Source organism: Xiphophorus hellerii, chromosome 2, assembly GCF_003331165.1.
Source record: "Xiphophorus hellerii strain 12219 chromosome 2, Xiphophorus_hellerii-4.1, whole genome shotgun sequence".
In the NCBI taxonomy this organism is placed as follows: domain Eukaryota; kingdom Metazoa; phylum Chordata; class Actinopteri; order Cyprinodontiformes; family Poeciliidae; genus Xiphophorus; species Xiphophorus hellerii.
Window position 1 is genome coordinate 11,589,131 of NC_045673.1, and position 23,955 is coordinate 11,613,085.

Sequence of the window (23,955 nt, forward strand, 5' to 3'; positions counted from 1 at the left end):
GTACAACAACCTCAGCAAAAAGCCCCTCCATCCTGGATCTCTGAACACTGATTGGATGGGTGAGCAACCACTAAGTAACAACATGCATTTACAGATGTGCCACATATCAGCAGGACCCTATGTTTGCTACATGTGAATCTGTAGACGACACTTTTCATAATTTCCTTACATTGCTTAATCAATCAAAGTCCCAGAGACACAAATATCTTAATGAATCTTTTATCTTTGAACTTTAAACCCAGTCTAGAAATAAAATGGATAAAATCTGCCTTTATCCTTGAAGTGAAAGCCAGAACTACTTTGAAGGAGCCGGAAGGTGGGATGGATTTTATCTACTGTTGTCTCCCAGATTATCGAGGAGCTGTGACTTTGACGCAGCTTAGTGTCAAAACACTGTAGTTGCTCGCAATCACTGAAGATCCAAAATACAGCTGGGTTTGTTGACCGTCTTCAAATGTACCCACACACTCTACTTAGTTTTCAGCTTGTCAGACCAACCCTTTAACCCCTCTCATCGCCCCCCTTTTTTTTATTAAATTCAGTGCTGTTCGTCTCTTACACTGTCTTGCAAAAGTATTTATCTTTTAACTTTTTCATGTTACATTTGCAAACATTGCTTTGTTTGATTTATTTTATGTGGTAGTTCAGTACATAATTTTGAAGTGGAAATAACACAACACAAAAAATTCATGGTTTTCATTTTTTGTGTTCTTTATATAATAAATTCAACTTGGACATCACCTTTCAACATACATTCTCAAACGGAGGCAGGGCAGAACCACTCTAATCAGACGATTTAATCTAAATTATTCCAGGGTAACGTTTGCTGTATGTTCAGGGTATTTCTCCTGCTGGAAGGTAAACCACCTGTGTTGCATTCCTAAACTGGTTTTCTTAGTATTTTTCTTTAATTATTTATGGTTTCACTCTATACTTTAAGACTTTGTATTGTTCAGGTTTGGTTTGGAGTGAGAGTCCAAGTTCTTGTATTATTTTGCTCTATGCCTGAGCTTGTCTTTTCATTTCTGTCTGGGTTTAAGGTTAATTTTAGCATCATGCCCTAGACATGCTTTAAGTTACTCATGTACTGTTTAGTAATTGTGTTTATTCACTCATTTAATTGAATAATTGGTCCTCAGTTCATCTGAGTTTCCTCCTTTTCTTTCAGCTGCAGCCGATTTCGAGTTAGAATCCAAATTTTTGCATTCTGTAACCATCTCACATGAGTACAGGTAGCGAGTTTTCAATCATCTCTTGTCAGTTTCTTCTGTTATGTTATGTCCACAGCTTTGTTCCTGTTCAAGCAAAAAATGTGTTATTTGCATAACATATTTTCAGCAAGAAGACTATTTAAAGAGCTTTACATGACAAACATACAAAAAAGGAGTACACTGCAGTTGAATAATGAGGGAAAGTAAAAAAAAAAAACTGGGACTACAGATTAAAATTACTGATGTTTCAAGTTAGTTTAAACCTTGATTTTAAAAGAACTTAGAGTTTTATTATATTTTCATCTTTATCTGATGCTGAAACAGCCATGTTTTTTCAACCATGATGGATGGATGGATGGATGGATGGATGGATGGATGGATGGATGGATGGATGGATGGATGGATGGATGCTTTATCCGATGGGTTAGATAAAGCATCCATCCTTCATCCATCCATCATCCACCCATCCATCCATCCATACATCATCCATCCATCCATCATCCATCCATCCATCCATCCATCCATCCATCCATCCATCCATCCATCCATCCATCCATCCATCCATTCATCAAACCACATTATGGACGGAATGTGTTTTGCAGACTGAGTACAATTCTAGTTTTTCTTGCAGCCCTGCCACAATCACCAGATAGTTTTATGGAGTTCCCATCAAACTGTCATCCTATCTATAAATTTGTCCATTTGAGCTGTGAATAGCTGTAGGCGTAGATTTAAAATTGGCATCTTGTGTTCTTCTCTCAGTTCAGGTGGATGGCCATGTTTTGGTAGGATTGCAGTTGTGCCATAATGGTATATTGAGCATGGCTTTGTGCAATGCCTGAGCACAAACACTTTCCAGATTTATTTTTGTTGGTGTATGAACGCTTTTGCAAGGCACAACGCATGTCTCTCTATGCGCCAGGAACTTTAAATGAATACAGTGCACTTACTCGAGGACATCCCTGTTGAATTGCAGCTTGCTGTTGCCCAGGAACTCTCCAATCATCTGTCGACTGAGGCCCTTCCTCTGCAGTAGGAAGTGTGCCACGCCTATAGCCGTGTCCGGGACAAAACCACGTGTGATCAGGAAGTGGATGCCCCTCTCGGGATTCCTGGCACCACCAAAACCAGAGAAGCAGAAGAGTATTAGAATTAGCATTGAGTGTTGTCATTTTGTGCTTTGGCGTGTACACAGTGTAGGTGTGTGGGGGTGTTTGTGTGTGGGTGAGACAGAAGTTCTCTTTCTCTGTATATGGGAATAAATGAGCTTAATATGTGTGAGTGTGAGTGTTAGAGATGGTGAGTAGAAGGGAGTACAAACTGGGGAAAAAAAGCATGCACTCATGCAGAAAAGCTGTTAGCTCACGACGTTGAGATCAGCTCGCCTGTCACTGAGTTCATTTACTTTAATTTGTATTAACTAATATTAAATGAAGGCCCACCGTAGAATCTATTTTTAGAACCTGAGCAGCTCTAGCATTGTTCATGGCCTCCTCCACTGCATCTAGTATTCTGCTGCATTTTGCACTCCACTTTTCATCCCCATATTCCTCCTGGATGTTTTTTATTTCTTTCATGGACATCACACAATCAGAAGATGGTACCAAACAGATGCTTCCCCCCAGCAATTACAAGCAATAATAAGCTGCTGTTCATAAGTATTTTAAAGGGTTGTTGGGAGTTTGTTCAAAACAAACATCAGGGCTTTGAAGTCAAAGCCAGAGGATGGGGAAATATTTAACGTGTTTTTATTTTGTCACAGAGCTTTATATGAACTGCCAGCCCACTCACACGTTGAACAGGTTGAGTCCGATCCTGTAGAGGCGTTTGCGATGTGTGTCGGTGGACAGGGTTGGGGAGCGACAGGAGGCTGGATCCTGGCAGCGGTCCCTTGGCAGAGAGACGACAAGGGCCTGCAGGGAATCCGGACTCGGGCCCTCGGGGACCTGCTGGGGATGAGTGTAGTGATACTGCTGGTACTGTGTGTAAATTTGAGCAGGTTGCTGATTAGACTGCACTGAGGTGGAGATTGACGTGGAGGTAGAGGTGGAAGTGGAGGATTCCAGTCTGTCTAAGCTGTTTTCCCTCTCCATCCCAACCCCTGCTGCAGCTGGTGCCGCAGACCCCCTCCTAGATCCCGGATCGACCATTTCCAGCTCCTCGCTGGGCGGAGGGGCAGGAAACTCGGGTTCCTCCATCGATTGCCCATCCCCTCCTCCGCCTGTCCCACTAACAGAGGGCTTCCTGCTGCCTGGTTCTCCTCCACTTGCATTTCCCAGAGAGGTGGTGGTTGTGGTGGTCGCGGATGAGATGGTGTAGGAGCTATTGCTGTCTATGTGAACAGTTACATCCCTGAAAGCCATAAGCAGGGAGCTGGCGCTGCGGGGCAGGCCGGCACTTTCTGCAGCTGCACGCAGGGCCCCGGGGTCCATCAGAAGTCCCTTCCCCTCTCCTCCCTCTGACAGGCTCCAACCACGAAGAGCATCATCGATGGACTGAGCCAAGGAGTGAAGCTGCAAGGGAAGTAATAAGAAAAATGTAGATTAAATCAGCAACTGTGTGAGGTTGTTTGTGTTGAACTGCAGAAAAGTTCATAAGTTCAGGCTGATAATTAATGACTACTGTAAGACATGTCAGGCTACATACCCAGTGATGAACATGCTATTACATCAGCAAGACTCCCGGTTTACTAAAGGGTAATTTGTGGCTTGATAGACTTGACATTACTTTACGTTTTCAGCTTTTAATCCATCTTTAAGCACACTGGAACTCTCTTGTACAAAATACAATAAATGTTTAAAATACGTAAAAACAAGATCCACTCTCTTAGCTCAGGGTGAATTGCTGCACATAAGATGCAATGTAAAGTCATTATTATAGTGGAACATGACATTCAAGCTTTGGAGCAAAAGGTAAACATTTACCACAAACTGTCTGTGCATGTTCAAACAGGTTGGATTTGTATTAAAGACTCCAGGTGATTCAGTGAACCACCTACAGTTCAGCTTTTGAGTGTGGAAAACACTGTATGAATTCCAAAGAACAGATCCTAATGTGCTCCTGAAACTTTTAAAACCAAGCAAGGATGATGAAACAGCAGTTTAGCAGAAGGACTCACACCCAGAGGAAGAATAAGATTCTATGCATTCAAATATATTAATTAACTAGATACATTTCAACACATTACAAATTTGAACAAAACGGAGTTGCTTATTTTAATCATTTTTTCAGAGGGTCTGACTTCAGAGAGTCAGCGGTATGTTTCATTCTTTCATTTTCCTCCATTACATTCCTGTTGAAATATTTTCAAGTTTCTGAAATTCTTTCTTCGTGAACCACAAATGCCTCTGGCATTTGGTCATTTCCACAAGTTTATCGCATCAGATCTTGTTTATATCTCCTCAAAGTACACTGACCTGTTCAGAGAAGCAGTCTTCTAGCTGTGTGAGTGTAGGTCCAGATGTCTGAGATGGAGCCTGACTTGGAGCTGATGACGGGACATTTGCTGGGGCTGACGCTGGTGACGGGGGAAGAGATGTGGAGCGACATGGAGGTGGAGGAGGAGTTTTTGAGCGTAAGGGAATCTGTCCACCTCCCGGATGCAGAGTGTAACTGTGTCTCTGGGCCGCATTCCTGCTCCGGGATGAAGGGCTGGGATGGCGCAGGGAGATGCGGCGAGGCAGCTTGCTCTCTGACAGAGAATTGCGGATCTTCTGGAAGTTCTTGCTGAGCTGGTACTGGCGGAAGGCCGTCTGGATGCGGCGCGCTGCCCGTCTTGCGATCAGATGGCCTCCATACTTCTGCTCTAGCTCCTCTATCTAAGGGCACAGGAAGGCGGTGAGTGGGAGTGAACACATCAAACACCTTTAAATTGCTTAGAGAGTCATTGAAAAACACTGCAAGAGTGATAAACCCACTGAAACATGTCTTAATCATTCATCAGCAATCAAACACGCTGCCATTTTTGAGCAATAAGATCAAAAGAGCCAAGAGGAGTCCTGAAATACACACTCACACTGTTCACAGAGGTTTCCTTCTTAATTATATGTTGGTTCTAGTTGTAGTTGTGTAGGGCTTATGGAATCATCATCCTACTGCTAATACTTCATAGTAAGGATATAGAGATGGACCTGTGATACATTGAGTTGAATGAATGGGGGACAAAAGTAAGCCTATTTGTTTGCAGCTCCACCCAAAAATCTTACAAGTTCTTCGAACTTCACCTCTAGTATTTCCAGAGGAGAGAGAGGCAGTTGAGGCAGGAAAAAAAGAGGGAAACCTCACAATATGTCTGCTGTGTGTCTGGTCACACCAAGAGTGGATACATGCACTCAAGCACCGCAGCAGCACAGCAAGATACAACAGCAGACCCTTCAGTTGCTTGGTATGAGGAATAAAGACATCTTCAGCCACCACGAGCAGTTATTAGTTGTTACCATGACAACCTAGCATCTCCCTTTCCTCTGTTCCTGTCGCTGTGGCACTCAGTATCCTGGGTGTTCTTTTTCATGTCAACAGAGACGGAAATAGATCTAAATGGGAATCTTTTTTGTCAAGAAATCTCTCTCACACACACCCCTGCTCATGTTAAACAAGGTAGAGCTGCCAGCAGTTTTTACTCCAAACCCTATGATTGAGCATATTGATCCACTAAGGAAAAGGCATACCTGTTTGTTTTTGTTCTCCAAATTGATCTCGTACTCACTGGGTCCCTCCCTCTTCAGCCCCTTCACTTCCTGTCCTCCACCAGAGGACATCCCATCCTCCAGGCTCAGGATCTGTCCGCTGCAAGGGAAATAAGAGCAGAGAGATTTCAGTTCCGTCCCCTACGACCAAATATCTTCACTCTTTACAGGGGCCTGGCCTTCAGCTCTGTGGAGTGGGAAGAGATTCATAAATTAGGCAGAACGTGGACTGTGATGGCCTGAGGGGCAGATGACTGACTTTCCGTGTCCACTCTTATTTGGTCAGACTTGTGGCTCCACTGCAAGTTGCAGGCAACGGCTGAATACAAAAAAGCTGACAGCATATAGAGTCCAGATTCAGAGGCAATACCCTTACATAACATATCTTACACACAGGTTCAATTTTTTTAATTATGTCTAAGAGATGTTCATTGATAAACTAGATTAAGCTACCCAGTCCTTTTACATAAGAACGTGTAAATGCTTTAAATCTAATTGAATAAATTCATTTTCGGATGCAGTCGTATATTGAAATTTTGAGTGTGTGGTGGTGGGAGAGGGAGGATGCAATATTTACGTCCATGCATCCATTTTCTGTACACTCTTTTCCCTAGTGGGGTCGGGAGAGTTGCTGGTGCCTATCTCCAGCGAATGTTTCGGGCAAGAGGCGGGGTCACCCTGGACAGGTCGCCAGTCTGTCGCAGGGCAACACAGAGACAGACAGGACACACAACCATGCACACACACACACACCGACACCAAGGGAGAATTTAGAGAGACCAATTTGCCTGACAGTTATGTTTTTGGACTGTGGGAGAAATCCGGAGTACCTGGAGAGAACCCACACATGCACAGGAAGAACATGCAAAATCCAAGCAGAAAGATCCTGGGCCGGGAATCGAACACAGGACCTTCTTGCTGCGAGGCAACAGTGCTACCAACTACCCAGGATGCAATGTCTGTCCCATTAATTAAACCATTTATTTATGCCTATATATTTTTTGCCAATTTTGGCAGGAACTGCCCTCCATACTCATCATTTTTCAAAATAGAAAAGGCGAAAAAACAAAAATTCTGCAAAGATTTTGCTCAAAAGGGAAATGATAAAATTCAGCTTTCATTAATCAATCGATCAATCACATTTATTTGTATAGCACATTTCAGCATCAAAGCAGTTCAAAATGCTTTACATCATGAAAACACAAAAAAGTCATAGAAGACACCATAACACACAGCGAAGAATTGAGAAAACCAGTAAACATTATATTTTGCCAAGTGCCATCATTACACATCAAAATATTGGTTAGTGTGTCATTTATTATGGTCCAACGCAGCTCTAAACAAGTGGGTTTTTAGTCTAGATTTAAAGTAACTTAGTGTATTTGGTGTTTTACAGTTTTCTGTACGTTTGCTACAGATTTGTGGTGCATAGAAGCTAAATGCTGCTTCTCTATATTTGATTCTGGTTTTGGAGATGGTGAGCAGAACCAGAAGACCTAAGTGGTCTTGAAAGTATGTAGCAATTCAACACCCCAATACTTTAAAGCAGATCATTAATGTATTATGGTACTATTGTTTATATCAGTAAAACTCACAGATTCACACACTCATGAATCATAACTATGTTGTGTTTAATTTTTTTTTTTGGATCAGGGGTGTATTATGTAAACATTAGCTTGCAGAGCTCTTATCAAATTTTCATGGGCTTGCCTAATACGCTCCTTCAACAGTTGAACAAAGGTTCCCATCTTTATCCAGTGAGACTGTCATGCAGAAATAAAAATCTCATATTTAGCAGTGAAAACCTTCAGTGTTTCTTTTTATGTTTCTGTGTATATTTTTGGCTAGGGCCAAGGTGATTTAAAAGCTTAGACGGTGTGGCTCAAGAGAATTTTCAAAAAGAAAAGCCATATGCAGTGTATTGCTGCAATAAAAACCTGTAAGTTGTAACTTGTGTTTTTCCCACAATATTCTTATGCCAAAGGATTGATCTCTTTTATTTAGTACCGATATTATGCCAGAAGAATCCAGAAAGTGTCTGCACCACTACTGAATCAAATAGAAAGTGTTACACTAACTTATATGAGAAATTCAAACAAATAACTCCTAGCTAAGACTTGCCACTCACATTTGCATTTCTTTTCTTTTGCGATGTTTCCACACCAGCCTTGCTCCACTCTCAGTTTTTACTATTAAGATCAAGGCTGAATTCATGTATGACCCCCTGAAAGCTAATGTGTTTCCATGGCAATGACATCATTTGGATGAGCATTTCGTTCTCTGTGTGCTGCGTGGAAATAAAAAGATTACTGGGAAGGTTTTTTCCCGTGTTGGGATTAAGCTTTCAAAAATACTGCAAACAGGAATGCCATGCCAATACAGTCAGGCGTGACTCAGAGAACAAGTTAGGGGAAACCCTAATCTGACTCCACTGATACTGGGACTTCATATTCATGACACTTTGAATTCAGCAACCCAGAGTGATCCAGAGTAGAGAACATTCATACATACTAAGAACATTACAAGAATATACCAGTAGCGACCTTACGAATTGAATGTCTGCGCGTGCCAAGATTTCCACATCTGCTAAACTGAGCTACATAAAGTCAAAAACACAAACCTACAGAGACCCAGCTGGTTTTGTGAGGTACTTATAATATTTAAATTTGCTCAGTATTTGTCATATTATATATTACATAGATTTTATGATAGTGAGACATGGAGGTGGCAGCATGATACTGTCTGATTATGCTTGTCCTAAGCAATGAGACAAAAGCAGATCAAAACTGATGTGAAGATGAATGAGCTGAAACCAGTACAATTCTAGAAGAAAACCAATTAGAAACCAATTTAAAAAACTTTTGAGCCGGAAACTCACCTTCCATGACAGCAACTCTAAACATACAATGAGATCTGCAAAGAAAATGTTTAATTTAAGGGATATGATCACTGTCAGATATGGGTTAAGATGTATTTTCATTTAACTAAGAAGTTTATTTTCAAAAGGAAATGTAACAAGCATCTTCTAAAAATACAGTCAGCTAATAAAGAATTAAATTTACATTTTATTGAAGTTATTATTTGAAAAATACATGACATGTCAAAAATTATACTGTTTCTAGTCAGTCAATGGAAAAATCTTCACTGGCATTACAACCATCAAATCATTCTTATTTTTTAGCATTTTCCACTGGTATCTTACAAGTTATCTTTGATGATGAACTCCAAGATTCTTAAGGCTGGAATGCCTCTATGCCACTGTAGCTGAGTTACTTTTATTTATTTATTATTTTATGAACCTTCTCAAAGCATTTTTATTTCTATTTTGTCGAATTAACATGTCTGCTGACATGGCTATTTCTGTTTTAACTGCTTTTATTTTTGGTTCCTAATGTAAATATTGTTTTCGGGGGGACGTTATTAGTGTTGCACAAAGCAGTGACGTAGCTGCAGCAGCCAGGCAGAAGCTGCCTAACTGAGCTGCTGGTAAGATGCGCGCTAAAGCTACCTCTCACTTTTAATAATATTTATATTGTTAAAAAATAGTTTTCACAGTTTTTGTTCTGCAAAAATATAATGTTAACTGTGCAAGTGTTTTTTAAAAAAACTTTGGTGTTGGTTAAAGTAAATTTGTTACGTTATTAAGTTTGTATAAAGTTTCCCTCCAAAATGTGTTTGTTGGGCCGCAGGACTGTGACGGTGATCGTGTGCATCATACCTGGTGCTGAGTGTGTCCCACTGTTTTATAGGTATGTAATGGATACACAGATTTATTTTGTGGTTTGATGTTGATTTGTACAAGATTTTACTTTTCTTTAGTCCATTTGATGTTAATATATTAAAAAAAAGAAGGGAGAAGCTGCCTAACTGTGCTGCTGGACTGTGACGGTGATGCGTGTATCATACCTGGTGCTGAGTGTGTCCCACTGTTTTATAGGAATAAAAAAACCAACGCAGAGTACTATTTCTGTGTGATCCTTTCCACATCTGTTACACCACCACTTTAATCTTACAGTCTTTCTCACATTTACATCAAGACCCTGTGTGAGCCATTCTAAAATGTTACTATTACTTCGAATGAGAAGAGACATGTTGGCACAATTAGAAGGTTACACTCAAAATTTGCTGGATAGATAATTTTGGACTCAACTATATATTATCCAGTCAAAGTGCAAACAAAAACCCACTTGAAAACTTGTGACAAGACAATAAAATAGATGCTAATAAACACGCTCAATCCAATCTGACTGAACTTTAGTTATTTTGCAAAGCAGAAAGAAGCGCTAAAAGATTTGCAGTTGTAGTTTAAGCAGAAGGTCATTTCACAAAGTATGAGCTCAGCGAGGCACACCAAACTTTTCAGATTTATATTTATAAAATTAACAAAAAAAACATGTATCTTTTTCCTTCACTGAAAATACCCTGAAAATACATCGAGGTTGTTGCTTGTGACTTGACAAAATCTGAAATGGTTTGTACAGTATGACTACTCAATAGTTAAAAGAATAAGCTGAACCCCATCACAAAAATCACACCAGAGTTTAAATTTAGCTTCAGAACCCAGCAGTGTCAAGGGTGGAGTAGGCTGCTCCCTGAGGTCAGCCATTTTTAATCCCAGACACAGATGGTACAACATTCTTTTACATGGTAGCATTATCGAAATTCTGCGAAAAGTCATGTCGGGCTTAAGTAATTTGCCAGCATAACGCAGCAAACACCCTTTTTCTCTTAGGCCTTCCAGTAATCCAGATGTTCTCACACATAAGGATTCCCTTCATCTTTGCAAACTTTTTTCCACATAGGAATGGGATGAAAAACGAACTTTCAGCACAAAACAGCTCTGGAATGGACAGATTTATGATCATACCCTGAAGGCTTTAGGATTGTATGCACTCACAAGAGTGAGTGTGATGCTTGTGGAATCTCCGTGCTGGCCGGATACTGCTTACTCCGATCATTTTTACACGAACGGAACAAGAGCTAAAAACAACAGGGGAGAATTAAAAGCCAGCTCATGCTTAAATAATGAGTCCATCACTTAAGTCCCTCTTTGTTTCCTCTGATTGCTGTGAAATGAAGTATACTGCAGCGTCTCTCACTAAAAATTGGAGACAGGACCAGGGAAGCTAGGTTGGCTGTATCCTCTGAGATAGAGTCAGCGAAAAGAGCCAGAAAGAGGAGAGCAGAAAGTGAGATAACTACGAAGTCGGAAACAGTAAGATAGTTACAGGCTGGCTGTTGGTGTGTGCACGCTGGAGGCTGTCTCTATCAAAAAGTCTATTAAAACACTGCCATGCCCAGCGCTGCATCAGAATACATTAGGGTACATTAGAATACATTAGAGGGTTTTAAAGCAAGACCTGAGCTATTAATGCATCTGGCCAAGCAAGAATCTCGGTGATGATAGGGGCACTGTGTGCACTTTCTCCTGCAAAGCATATGCAGCATCAAACACAGAGAGTACACATGCCAGCACAGGCGTCATCAGGGGGCGAGATAGAAAAACCTTTGTCAAATCATATCGTTTAAAGCCCTGCACACCCAGGGGGGGATGCACACCCACACACTTAAAGGTTGGAAGAGCGAAGGGTATGGCAGGTTAGGCTAGAGGCAGATCTCATGGCATCTCTTGGGAGGTGAGTGCGCACTGATGGATTTAGAGTGTGTAGCAACTGTAGAGGCGGTGAAGGATTGCAACCAACACACAGCGTTCATGTGATGATGAGAGTGGTGATAATAAAGAGCTGCATTGGCTTTAGAGATCCACACCAGTCTCATCTCAGCTGGGCGCCCGCTGCCTCTCTGTCATTTGCCAATCCAATCAGGACCATGTGAGTGTAGGAGTTAAGTCGTTAGATCTTCACAGAAAATAGAGGGATTCCAGACAGACAGACAGATGGTGATATTGAGAAAAGAAATAAATTTAATGGGGTGGGATGAGGTGGAAATAATTGCGATGCAATGATTGCACAAGACATGGTCTTCCAAATAGCAGGCAAAAAATAAAAACAAGCAAGAGAGACAAGCAAGAGAGAATAAACAACTGTAGATTCCTCTACATATGAAGATGAAGCAAAGCAAAGGGGTTTAAAGAAGAAAGGCGCTCATTCAAGACTTTAAATGAAAGTTTACACATTCACACATTCTCCAGGCATAGCCCACTCAGAAACATGCTGTTAAAATGGCTACTGTAGATTCTCCAGTTACTATGCTAGAGATAACTGTTGCATCACTTCAGGGTTGCCATGGTCGCTTTGATAGCGGCGATATCATTACATACATCATACCACCTCCTCTTCTGTTGTCTTTTTGTGAGTTGCAGATGGTGGAGTTATTAGTTTGCTACACATTTAGCCATGTAGCTATACCTCTTAACCTCAAAATTATACCACTTTTCACTGACATACAGACCAGTTCAGCACTACACACTTCCCATCAGGCATGATTAAAAGTTTTAAGAGTAGATGTGACTCGATTATTCAGATGTGTAAATTGAATGTACAGAGCTGGATGTTGTGAAGAAGGTTCATTGAAAGTATTAGGCAGACTTTTCTGCAGAGTCACTCAGACTCACTTCGGATATAGTTTATCACCTGTAGATCTACATTTTAAAAATCTTGTGTCTACTTTTATGCTATTTTGTTGACAATAAGGCAAGAGAAACTGACTTTTATTTTGTTTACTTCTTTTTTCCCCTTTTTCATTGCATACTTTGAATAGACTTTTGTCTGTAAGTGTGAATGCATCGTGGATTTCAGAAAAACATTGACAGCATGCACATTGATGTGGTTTGTGAAAAGGACAAAGCCTGACTGGAATGCCCAGCTGTTATTTTCAAAGACCTTCAGCAATCATTTTAAATCAAGTTGCTATTAAAACCATATGGTCTTGTCAATATATTCCATTAAAATGATTTTCAAATCCTAACGATATTTTCTGAAGTCATTGCATAAGCCACTACTTCCACCAAAAATAATCCCAAACAGATTTGTATGGGCACAATCCTGTCAGTTAGCCCCAGCATGCATGAACCTGCGGTACAGCCCATGCTATTACTATGAACTGAGTTAAGACCACAGAGAAAATGTAAGAAAGAGAGAAGTTTGTTTAGATAAGCAAAAGCAGTTTGAATTCAGACAGCACGACGTGCCAATGCACTGGCAAATCACGTAACAATTTAAAGTGATACAATATGAATATAGCATTAAAGGGGTGAATGCATACAAAAACCTACATGAAGGAAAATTTGAAATATGATCAAAAACTAAAGCTCTGTAGACAGTCAGCTTCATCACCCATGACAGTAATCATCATGGCTTCGTATTCATAAGAGTCAAACTCTAGCTCAGGCACATGAAAATTAAAAAAACCTTCAACTCGTGCAACTTAAATGCTTCAAAATCAATGTTGAAATACTTTAAAAACAGCACCTTTGCTGCAATACTTAAAATGTCAGGTAATTACTGTATCTACAATCTTGTGCCTTTTGTGATGTCATCAACCCAACTACGCACATCAGAGAATTAGCAATTGTCCCCCTGAGCTGATCTCACCTTGATGATCCTGAGGTATCGGTCTCCGGATGTTCAGGGGCGGGGCAGCAAAACTGATGCAGCACGGTCTCACTCCTGCAGAAGGACGGAGGAAAAAAGCAGAGGTCAGCAAAGGAGAAAGAAAAGGAGCAAGGCATGCATGCAGAGCTGAAAGGACAAGTTGTCATTCTGTGTGCCGATAATGTATGTTCAACATTCCTCTTTAGTACCCAAGATGATCACTTTTAACAAACACAAAAAAGATCCTAGAGAGTCTCCCTTCTTGCTCTGTGGATTATTGTATCATTACATTTTACAGTCAGTGACTGATCCCAGGGCAAATACTCTATGTAGGTCAAATCAAGGCTGAGAAAGCTTAGAACGGGTGTATTTATATGTTTGTGTGTTTGTGTCAGATCAGCTGAGATTTAGCAGAAATCCCTGAACTCAATCTGGAAAGATGCTTGCTCCAGCTCTGCTTCCTACTTCCTCCTCTTCAGCTGGCCTTTCTCATTTGTCTCTCATACATTTTACATTCACATTCATATTTTAGACATTATGGTGGAGCTCTCATCTGGAACAAGAAAGAAAATGCATTCTTAAACAGCTGTATGGATTGCCTTCCTTTAAATTCAGGATGCCCTATAGTTTCCATTTCTACAGTCATAAAAAATGACAATGAGGATCAGCATTTATGAATTTTTTTATAGGTATTATCTGGGCATCAAGAACATGAGGAACTTCTTCATTGTGCTGAATAAATGCAGTGAAGGGACATTGTTGGTTATACTACAGTTGATTTCATGACCTAGGTTCAGATTAAAGCTCATGACACAAAGTCACAGTGACAGGCAGTCAGAGTCGGCGCAAAACCAGGAGTGACAGTCTGGGCTATAAAAAGCCACCTTTTCACAGCAACTTCTACAGACTTAAAGGGACCCTGATTTTTCCCTAAAAATCTCACACTCTGATTCTGTGATCAGCTACCTGATGCAAGATCAATGGAACACACACATGTGCTTTTATAAACTTTAAACATTATTTCGGAATTCATTATGCAATTTTCTTTAATCGTGTCCCTTATGTTATTAGTTTCTTGTCTGAGAGCTTACAGAAAACCTCAGAATACATATGCTGCCTCTTAAGGTTTGGTTTCCACACAGTTGGTTGTACATGTCGTAGTGAGCCTTGGTTGCAAACATCCATGAACCTAACTTACTACCTGCTAGTTTTTAAATCTGAGGAACAGTTTTTCAATTGTGATCTATCCAACACAAAAGCTTCTTAAATAGTCTTCATTTCACACATTAAGAACACGAAGGTGTTGTCAATGATATTTTTTATGTCAAATTGGGGAATCAAAGGAAGGAGAATCAATGCAGCTACTCTTTTGGGTATTATTTCCTAGGTTAGGCTAAATAACACAGTGCCATCTGTAAATTGTCATAGCAATAGAAATGTTTTACATTTTGTTATTTTACAATGAAGAACTTCAATGTAGGTTTTTTTCTACCTAAACAATTGTGGATAATAGGGGAATAAAATGACAGTTTTTCTATGACAAATTAGATCTGAACAGGGTGTCTGATATTAGCATTCAGTCACCTTTTCCCTGATGTCTCTAAATATAAACCAGTTCATCTTCAAAAGTCACCCAAGTCAGACCACCTGTATAACAGAATACATCTGCATAAATGCTGTTGTCCTCTGAAAGCCTCAGAAATTTATAGGGAACATTAGAGAACAAACAGCAACATGAAGACCAAAGGACAGATTGGGATAAAGTTGTGGAGACGTTTAAAGCGTTAAGTTATAAAACGATATCACAAATTAGGAGTAATCTCAGGGGGAACTGTTCAAACGAAAAATTTAAACAGAATGGCACTGCAAACCGCCCAAGTAAACTGGACAAGAGGATTATTCAGGGAGGAGATATAGATATAGATATACTGTAGATATAGAAATTCACAATTCAGTTGAGAAAATCTGCCAACCGGGCAACTATTTGTAACAAATGTGGCCTTAATGGGGGAGAGGCAAAGAGATGCAACATATTCAATTCAAAAACTATTTTTGCTGCTAAATTATTGGATGAATGGACATATGAGCTCTACAACAAAGATATTTGTTTTAATCTGTTTTTCAGGTTACTCAACCAAATTGGAGGAAAGTGCTATCAGACGCATTCAGCTTTCAAGTGTTTTAGCAACCTCTCGTCCTTCATGTAACTTTCTTGAAAAAATACTGGTTTAGAAATGTGAACTAAACCACAGCGACTCCTGTGGCGCAGGGGTAAAGCACAACCCACATGGAGGTCTTGATCCTCGATTCGGACGTCAAAGGTTCAAGTCCCGGCTAGAAGACCTTTGCTGAATGTCTTCCGCCTCTTTCGCTATCTACTTTCCTGTCTAACCATGCTCAAATAAAGGCTGCCTGAGCCAAAAAAAAAAAACTTTAAAAGAAGTGTGAACTGAGGAACACTGACAGTACAGTTGGGGGCATCTGTGCTTGGTGCAACATGTTTTGAATTGAAAGGATATTTTAGGCTTTAATAGCTTCACTGATAGACCAACTCCTTTTTGCCCGATGTAAACAGAAAACTCTTTACCAGCATCCCATCAGATTATTTTTTGAAGGTTCCATCCAGCATTTTTATATGTAATAAAAATGTGATTCACTGTGTAAAACTTTTAATGGGCTAATATCTATGTAATTAATTAATTAATTAAAATAAATGCATTAAAGTCCTGGGCCTAGGTTTTAGATGTGCAATAATGGGAGAGACAAACTTAAAGGTTTCCAGTTTAACTGGAGTGATAAAATGTTTACAAATCATTTACTGAAGGGGCCTGAATACATGTGCACATTTTTATGTGTAAGAACATCTACAAACTGTTTCATGTTTGTACCTCTTCACATTGTCCACTACATCAGCTTGTCTATCACATAAATAAAACATTAACACTGTGAAGTTTGTGGTTGTATTGCTGTACCGGGGAAAGGGTCAAGCGATATGAATAATTTTGCAAGGCACTGTAGGTTTGCTATTTTCCATTGACCAGATTGTGCAAAAACATTTTTAGTGCATTAAAATTGTGTAGCCAAGCCAGACAACAAGACCAAGTAGAAGACTGAACACTTTTACTTTTTCTGGAAACATTTTACACATTGCAGATCTGAAAGCTAATGAACACCATACTCAGCCAATCCCTGCCCAGGGCAATATTTTACAACAAATTCCTCTTTTTTTTAACTGCTCACAAACAAATCAAATCAGCAGATGTGGTAGTAATTGGAGAGGTGATGATGTGTTAATAGTAAAGTTGCATGATGTAACCTATAAGAAGCTGTCACATTAGTGACTGATGTGGAGATATGTTCCTCACAGTTTGACATTGTGGGGAAAAATAGATTCTTTCTCTTTAAAGTGCAATTTTGACAGCTGTCTTCACATGTTGCAGTGTGACGCTTTTGTGTAAAGACACTTAAAAAAGAACAGGCCTTGTACTGTATATTTGGAAGTTCTTTTGAAGCCGAGACTTTCATCTAAAAAGATCCAAACCTTCTGCACCCCTGTGGTATATGGGTTTTATTTTTAAACCTTTTAAGGGGTGCCAACATGTCAGTGTGTTAGTTCAAATTTAAATAAAGGACTGAGCTCCGTGTTGCTGCACATAGAAACAGTCAAAGAATTTTCTTGAACTACTGCATACTTGCTTTGTTTCTTGTGGATGTTTCTTTGTAGCAAAGAGATATTTGATCCTAGGTGCAAGTTTGCTCAGCTCATTTGGAAAGAGATGTGTCAAAGTTCATGAGAGTTTAGCTTGTGCATGTCTAGTTTTATTTTTCCACAGGTATTCTGGGTTTTGTTCTTCCCTTACTTCTTCAGCAGAAACAGGGTACATTAAGTTAATGAGGTTTGCATATTTTATTCTTTCCTTCATTTGTGCACCTAGTCTCACTTTTGCTCTATGAGGTGGAAACTCACAAGAGACCTCGTGATTACTTATTATCTCCACCCCTGCAGACACAGGGTACTTATGCCAGAGATACTGCAATAATGCTGCAGGTAGCAAAAAAAAAGCTCATTTAAATCCTTGAACGTTCTTCCTATGAAAACACAATGTAGCCAAGAAATCCACATAGCTTCCTAAAACAACACTCTATACACCATATGACTGTCACCAATATGCTAATTGGTGTAAAATATAAATGACTGAAGTATTGTTAATGTGCAAAAACAAAGTACCACCTAGAGCTAAGCAAATAAAAAAAGATGCTGCAAATATTTATTCATATTATTTTTTATGCTTTGTCGTATCTATACAGATTTAAGAGATAATTCTAATTTTATGTGCTTTAAAAACTGCTGCTGGGCAGCGTTTCTTACCTTAGCATGAAATCAATCTAGCTTCTTTGTCCCCGTTTAAGATTTATTACAGGTTTGTTCTACAGCGCTTTGCAAAAATGTCCATATGAATTCTAATGGATTTTTTATGTGACAGATTAAGCCAAGCCATTCATTGTAGCTCTGGCTGTATGGTTAGTCATTTTTCAATTGGCAGATGATCCTCCACCCTCAAAAATGATAAGTTCATTGCTCTCTCTAAAGAAAATTCCCAACATCCCAAGGACATGACATTGCCACCCCCATGTTTCACAGTGGGGCTGATTTGGTCAGGACAATGCGTAATATCAGTTTTCTGCCAAAAGTTATACTTTTAATCAAAACGGTTTCATGCTCTTTTTATCCTGACCAGACCACATTATCCTGCATGTTTGCAGTGTCTCCTTCATTGATTGTGTCCTATCGTCTTAAGGCTTTATTCCATTGGGACCAGCTCATTTGGAGTGCACAACTATAGCTGACCTGTCAATCTGAGTTGTGGATCTTTGCAGCTCTATAGTTTAGGTGGATGGCCATGTCTTGGTAGGTTTGTAGCTGTGCCATACCTTTTCCATTTTCAGATAACTGATTGAAAATGGACTAAAATGTTGAAAGCTTTGGGCATTGTTTGGTAACCCAATTCTATTCTATACCTCTCCATAAATTAATCCCGGCCAAGTCTGGTTTTTATACTTAAATGAAGTTACACACAAGTGAACTAATTGTAAATATTTCTGTTTGATTTTAATTAGTATCAGAGTAAAGTGACTGCACTGTGGTTGTAGAATTTACCTAAAATTAATTAAAGCTGGCGGTTTGGTCGTTATATAAGGGGTGTGAATGATTTTGCAAGACACATGAAATAGATATGAGTGAGTCGCATATGTCTTTTCAACAAATCCTTAGTAGTAAACTAAAAGGTCCTGTTATGCTGTACTTTTGTGACATGTTTGAATATAAAACTAGAGAGAGAGAAAAAAAAACAAGTTCAGAAGTCAGCTTCTGCTGTTCTCAAAATGCTAAGCTGAACACAAGAAAAAACACACACTTTCACTGGCTCCATCTGTCTGCATGAGAAACACACACACATACACACCCCTATGCACATTCAACTCGAACGCTTACAAAAAGAACAGGTGAATATTTTAACACTACATGCATCCTGCTGTTGGCCCACGTCCTCTCCCTCTCAAAGCCCTGTCCTCTCTGCTTCATCACTCTCCTGCGTTGCTTTGTTGCCAAGCTTTTACCAGTGAGGGTCAAGGAAAGAGAGCAGGGAAAGTTAAAGAAAAAGACTAGTGTTGCAAAAAGACTAGCTCTATTTGGACTGGGGAAAAAAAGCTCATGTGCCCTTTTTGCTGTACCACAGGCTGCCACAGCCTACATTGTCCACACTGCTTGTTTGTAGGTATTGCAGTCAGAGGAGACAGACGCCCCACACGCACCCTTTTGAAAAATTTCACTTCCCTGGGGTTTGGGCTCCTGTTGTACCTGTCTCACTCCCTGTGTAGTGAGCTCTCCCCCAAACCCTCCCTTTACTCATTCTTAATTCATCCATCTCTCTCTTATAGAGAGATGGATGAATGGATCAGTTGCTTCCTGATGTGCTGGTCCAGCCTAGCATCACCCTCAAGCTTCCTCTTGTAGACACCTCCAAGGGATCCATCAAAGACAACGACTGAGCATGCATCTCTCCTTCTCTTTCTCTCTTTCTCTTTCAATCTCTCTGCTTTTTTCCCCTCCTGAGAATGGCTGATTACTGTTCGCTCCATGGGCTAAGTGGGGCAGATAGAAGGCTCAGCTGGAAAGAGACAGAGAGAGAAAAAGAGACAGAGAGAGAGAAAAAAGAGTGATAGAGAGAGGAAAGCAGACCAAGCAGAGGAGAGCGTCTCCTCTCCTTTCCTCACACTCACGTGCGCTGACAACACTGACAAAGATGCAAAGCGCGCTCACTGCCAAGCCTGAACGCTGCTCACCACTCTGCATGTCATCCTTTAGTAACGCTGCAAAACACTACAATCTATAGAGACAGAAAATATCAAATAAATAGATACAGTAAGATGTGCGAGGCATGCTCCTACATCGGGTTATGCACGAAAGCTCACTGACATACAGGAGTTGCAAGAGGAACATGCTGAGACAAACTGACAACAGGAATAACAGATCTGATCCTCAGTCATCTGCAGGCAGAATACAGCGGGCAAGGACGCCAAGGTGAAAGGAACCCCACTGCCTCCATCCCCGGCCCTTACCTGATGGTGTACACTAAAGAAAAGGTAAACCATAGATATGTACTTTGTTGCAAATGATTCAAGTTTACAGAATGTGGGGTTAAACTCAGACTTGGCCATTGTTCTTATCTTCGTACTGGAAAATCTGAACTCAGTGGTGGTTCTTGTACAAATGACAAGCCCCTCTTTCTGCCACCCATCAGCTAAAATGCAAGCAACTATCTGAGATTCTGCATGCGGAGTAGGTGGTAAATTCAATGCAGCCTTGCAGGAAGCACATAATATTGTCTCCCTGTCCTGCTGCACTTCACGTGCATAAAAGGTATAGAAAACTCGTAATTGGCAACTTGTACTTAACTCGATTTGTGTGCTTTAGATGAAAGTAACCCTGAGCTCTTCTGCAACACACAATCAAGGTGAGTCTGCCATGAAACAAATATCTCCTGGCCACAATTGGGTATGGTGGAGAAGAAATGATTCTATGGGCTTGTTTCATTTCAAAAGACGCAGGGAACCCAGTCTCTGAAAGATAACATGATCACATTCAGATACTGGGAGTTTCACAATAGAAAAACTTGTGGCCTTTTGCAAACAACAGGTTGCCAATGGGTTTTTTCAGAGGAAAACAGTCCAAAACATATTATCAAATCAAAGAAGAAATGCTGGAGACAAAGTTAGCCATGATCTGTCCACAAACTTCATTTTTACAGAAAACATCTGGGGTGAGCTGAAGAGAAGGAAGCAAGAGAAAGGAAATAGATTTGTGGATGACCTAGAGTGATTGTGCAAGGAGGAAAGGTAAAAGAGCCTCCTCTCTCTCTAAACATCATACGATAAACTAAGATGTGTTCTTTTGCCTACTTAGAGGAAGCTATAAAAGTAGTAGGGGTGCTAATAATTATCGCACTGGAAGTATTGTTGAAGGCTAGTTCTTGGTGTATTTTTTACACTACCTGATGTTAAAGGTTGAATATTTCTAAAATTTTGGTTCTACTCTGTTGTGGAAGAGCCCCATGCTGCTGCTAAAATTATAAATTTATTGATAAAGCTTGTTACACATCTTTGCCAGAAGCGGCAAAAAAAAAATGTTTCCTTGTCTGTATAAGTTTGATTATCATCTAAAGATCTGCCACTTAGTGTTTTTTGACATAGCGGAGTCCTGACTCCAATTCCGGAAACCACTGCTGAACAATACACAACTCATGGTGCAGGCATGGATTACAGAGAATTAGAACAATTTGAGAGGTGCAGTAGTGAACAAGCACATAAAATCGCTAACTCCTTTCTAAAGCTTGTCCCCTCACACAAAACAACTGACAGGATTTTGGTTTCCCTCAGTGGGGGTCTTGTCCCACAGAGACCAATCAGGGTCCCCACTGAGGGGAGACCAGCAGTAAAAGAGAGCATAGAAACATGGTTTTATCTCATTAGATGATACTCTGGTGCCAGGCAAGATGGGGTTGTGTGTGTGTAATGATGTGAACATGTGTCTCAGCAACATCAGAGAACCCCCCCCCCCCCCCCCCCCCCCCAAGATCCCGTGAGAGTTCCCAGATCCCGTGATGTAATTAATGTAGAGGCAGCAATACCGCGGACAGTGGTGACTGGAGGTGTCTCATCACCCTGCGCTCATGTCTCAAACTGACAGTGACTACTCGTTTGGCAAAGACACGCACACACAGATGCTGGCATGCACATAAACACGCACGCGCGCACGCGTAGAGGCCTACAGCTATTTGTTATGTAATGATTCAGTGCTCGTGATCCAGTTTCTCATTTAAATAATCCACATATTTCCTCTTCGTGGTGCAGTCCTTGATCGATACACAGCCGAGAAAAGGAAACCTCTGTTAATTAAACGCCTCTCAATTCGGCGTGCACGTGCATGCACGCAAGCTCCTGGTTGCATAGTTCAAAGCGGATGTCGCACACACACCAATTGCCCCACGCAAAAAAACACATTCTCTTTAGAGAACTCAAGAAAGCAGGCGGTTTAAAGTTTAAATACCTGCATTTGGGCCTGTTGATAAACACCTGATCCCCGCTGAAACAGGCGCGACACACGCAAACAACCATATTGTTTACTTACTCGGATTGCCTTGACAGGGTCAGGGATCGGCAAAGAGTTGTTGGGGTCATCGGAACCAAGGATTTGCAACTGGGGCAACTTCCACCGTTTTCCGACTCACTCTCAATGGGGGAAATCGTAGAGGGGTCCGCTGGGACCAACTGCATGTCCCCCGGGTCCATAGGTTGGGCAGGCGGGGGCTGGACGCCCGGAGACACCTCAACCTGCGCTGGTGTTGCCGCATGTTCTGGCAGAGACCCCGTCGTAGTCTTGAGCTGGGGATCCTGCGGGTAGTGGTGATGGTGAAGGCAACTGGCGTCCGGGAGAGCCTGATGGGGATGATGGTGAAGGTAAGGGAGCTGCTGTTGCACCCTGACGTCCCGCAGGTGCCTGTTCTCGCCGATGAGCTCGTCCACCCGCCTGTCCAGCTCCTCTATCCGTGCGCGCTGGGTCTGGATGAGACTCTGCTGGTTCTGCACGATCGTGGTGAGCTCCCGGAGGTACAGAATCGCCTGCACCGGGTTTTCTAGCAAGCTGGAGCTCATAATATCCGAGATAAGTGGAAGGAAGAGAGAGACAAAAAAAAGCTGGACTGACAGATGGAGGGACACAGGAGATGGAGATATTCTTGTGTGCGGATGAGAAGGTGTGAATGCCCTTCCGCTCTTCTCTTGGTTCTACTCGGTTGTAGATGTAGCTGTACCGACCGAGCCAGTCTCCTCTTCTCCGGTCGTTTCCCTCCCTCCCTCACTCCAACTCACTCCTACTGCACTGAGTGGTGCTGATGAGAGGAGCCAGATCCAGATGTGACAGGCGGGAGGGGTGGCGCTTGGAGGCGGATGCGTCATTACGCACGAAGACATGACAGCAATCCAGAGCAAGGACGCACCCTGTAGGTGCAAGAAGTTCCTGCTGACAAGTTAAAAAATATAATATAATATAATATAATACAATACAATACAATATAATATAATATAATATAATATAATATAATATAATATAATATAATATAATATAATATAATATAATATATTTTTTCCATTGTAACAACAGAAACGTTACCCATATCTTTCGTTTTAAAAAATGGACACATGAGTACTCTATTCTATTAATTATTGACTATATCGTAACAATCTAATCACATAAATTAGTTATCCATATGTTTATTGTTTGTATTGTGACAAAAATCACATAAGATAGTTGTTTTGTTTGTTTGTTTTTAATGGCAATTTTAGTAAATACATTGAGCAATGAAAAAATGATAGTGCTTAAACTTATCTGGGCCAATTGGGTCAATCCAAAACAGTTATTACCCAGAGTCTTTTTTACTACCAGAGTTTAAAAAAAAAAAAAATCATCTTAAGGATGTGTGGGCTACATCCATGTACTCTGTCTTCCTCCCACAATCTAAAAATATGTATGATAGGTCATTTGGTCACTCTGCTGTCCTGTGATGGACTGGTGAGTCCAAGATACTCCATCTCTAAATGGCATTTTGCATGATATCAAGGTTGATTTGGTCTTTACTTACAAAAAGGGAAAATACAAACACAGAAATTAACTCCACAGTCTTGTCAAACAGTGCGGTCATACTAGCTTTAGATGTATGCTTGCTTTATGAGCAAGAAATCACAGTATTTTGGTCTTCAAATGAAATATAAAAATTAATTAGCTTATATTCAAATATTAAGATTTTTTGTTATTCATCAAACTAAATATGTGACACACTTATTTTTACCTTTTGGTTGAAGAGAAAAATTTTTTAAAGTGTTGTTGAAAAAGATGCAAAGCAAGATGAAATCTCAAAAATTAATTTAACATAACATAGCCAAGTAAGCTAA

The 23,955-nt window shown here is 40.5% G+C and overlaps 1 protein-coding gene across 2 annotated transcripts in view; it reads right to left on the reverse strand.

Annotated features, from left to right (window-relative positions):
* The window catches only part of iqsec3b (IQ motif and Sec7 domain ArfGEF 3b), a 39,435-nt gene extending 16,549 nt beyond the window's left edge, over nt 1-22,886 (reverse strand). For both annotated transcript variants that reach the window (XM_032546702.1, XM_032546706.1), the window contains exons 1-6: nt 22,136-22,886; nt 13,450-13,524; nt 5,879-5,996; nt 4,628-5,029; nt 3,003-3,724; nt 2,162-2,323 (exon numbers count right to left, since the gene is read on the reverse strand). In XM_032546702.1, coding sequence (XP_032402593.1) covers nt 2,162-2,323; nt 3,003-3,724; nt 4,628-5,029; nt 5,879-5,996; nt 13,450-13,524; nt 22,136-22,659 — 2,003 coding nt within the window. In that variant the 5' untranslated portion in view covers nt 22,660-22,886. The remainder of the gene's footprint in view (nt 1-2,161; nt 2,324-3,002; nt 3,725-4,627; nt 5,030-5,878; nt 5,997-13,449; nt 13,525-22,135) is intronic.
* Nucleotides 22,887-23,955: the final 1,069 nt, after the last annotated feature.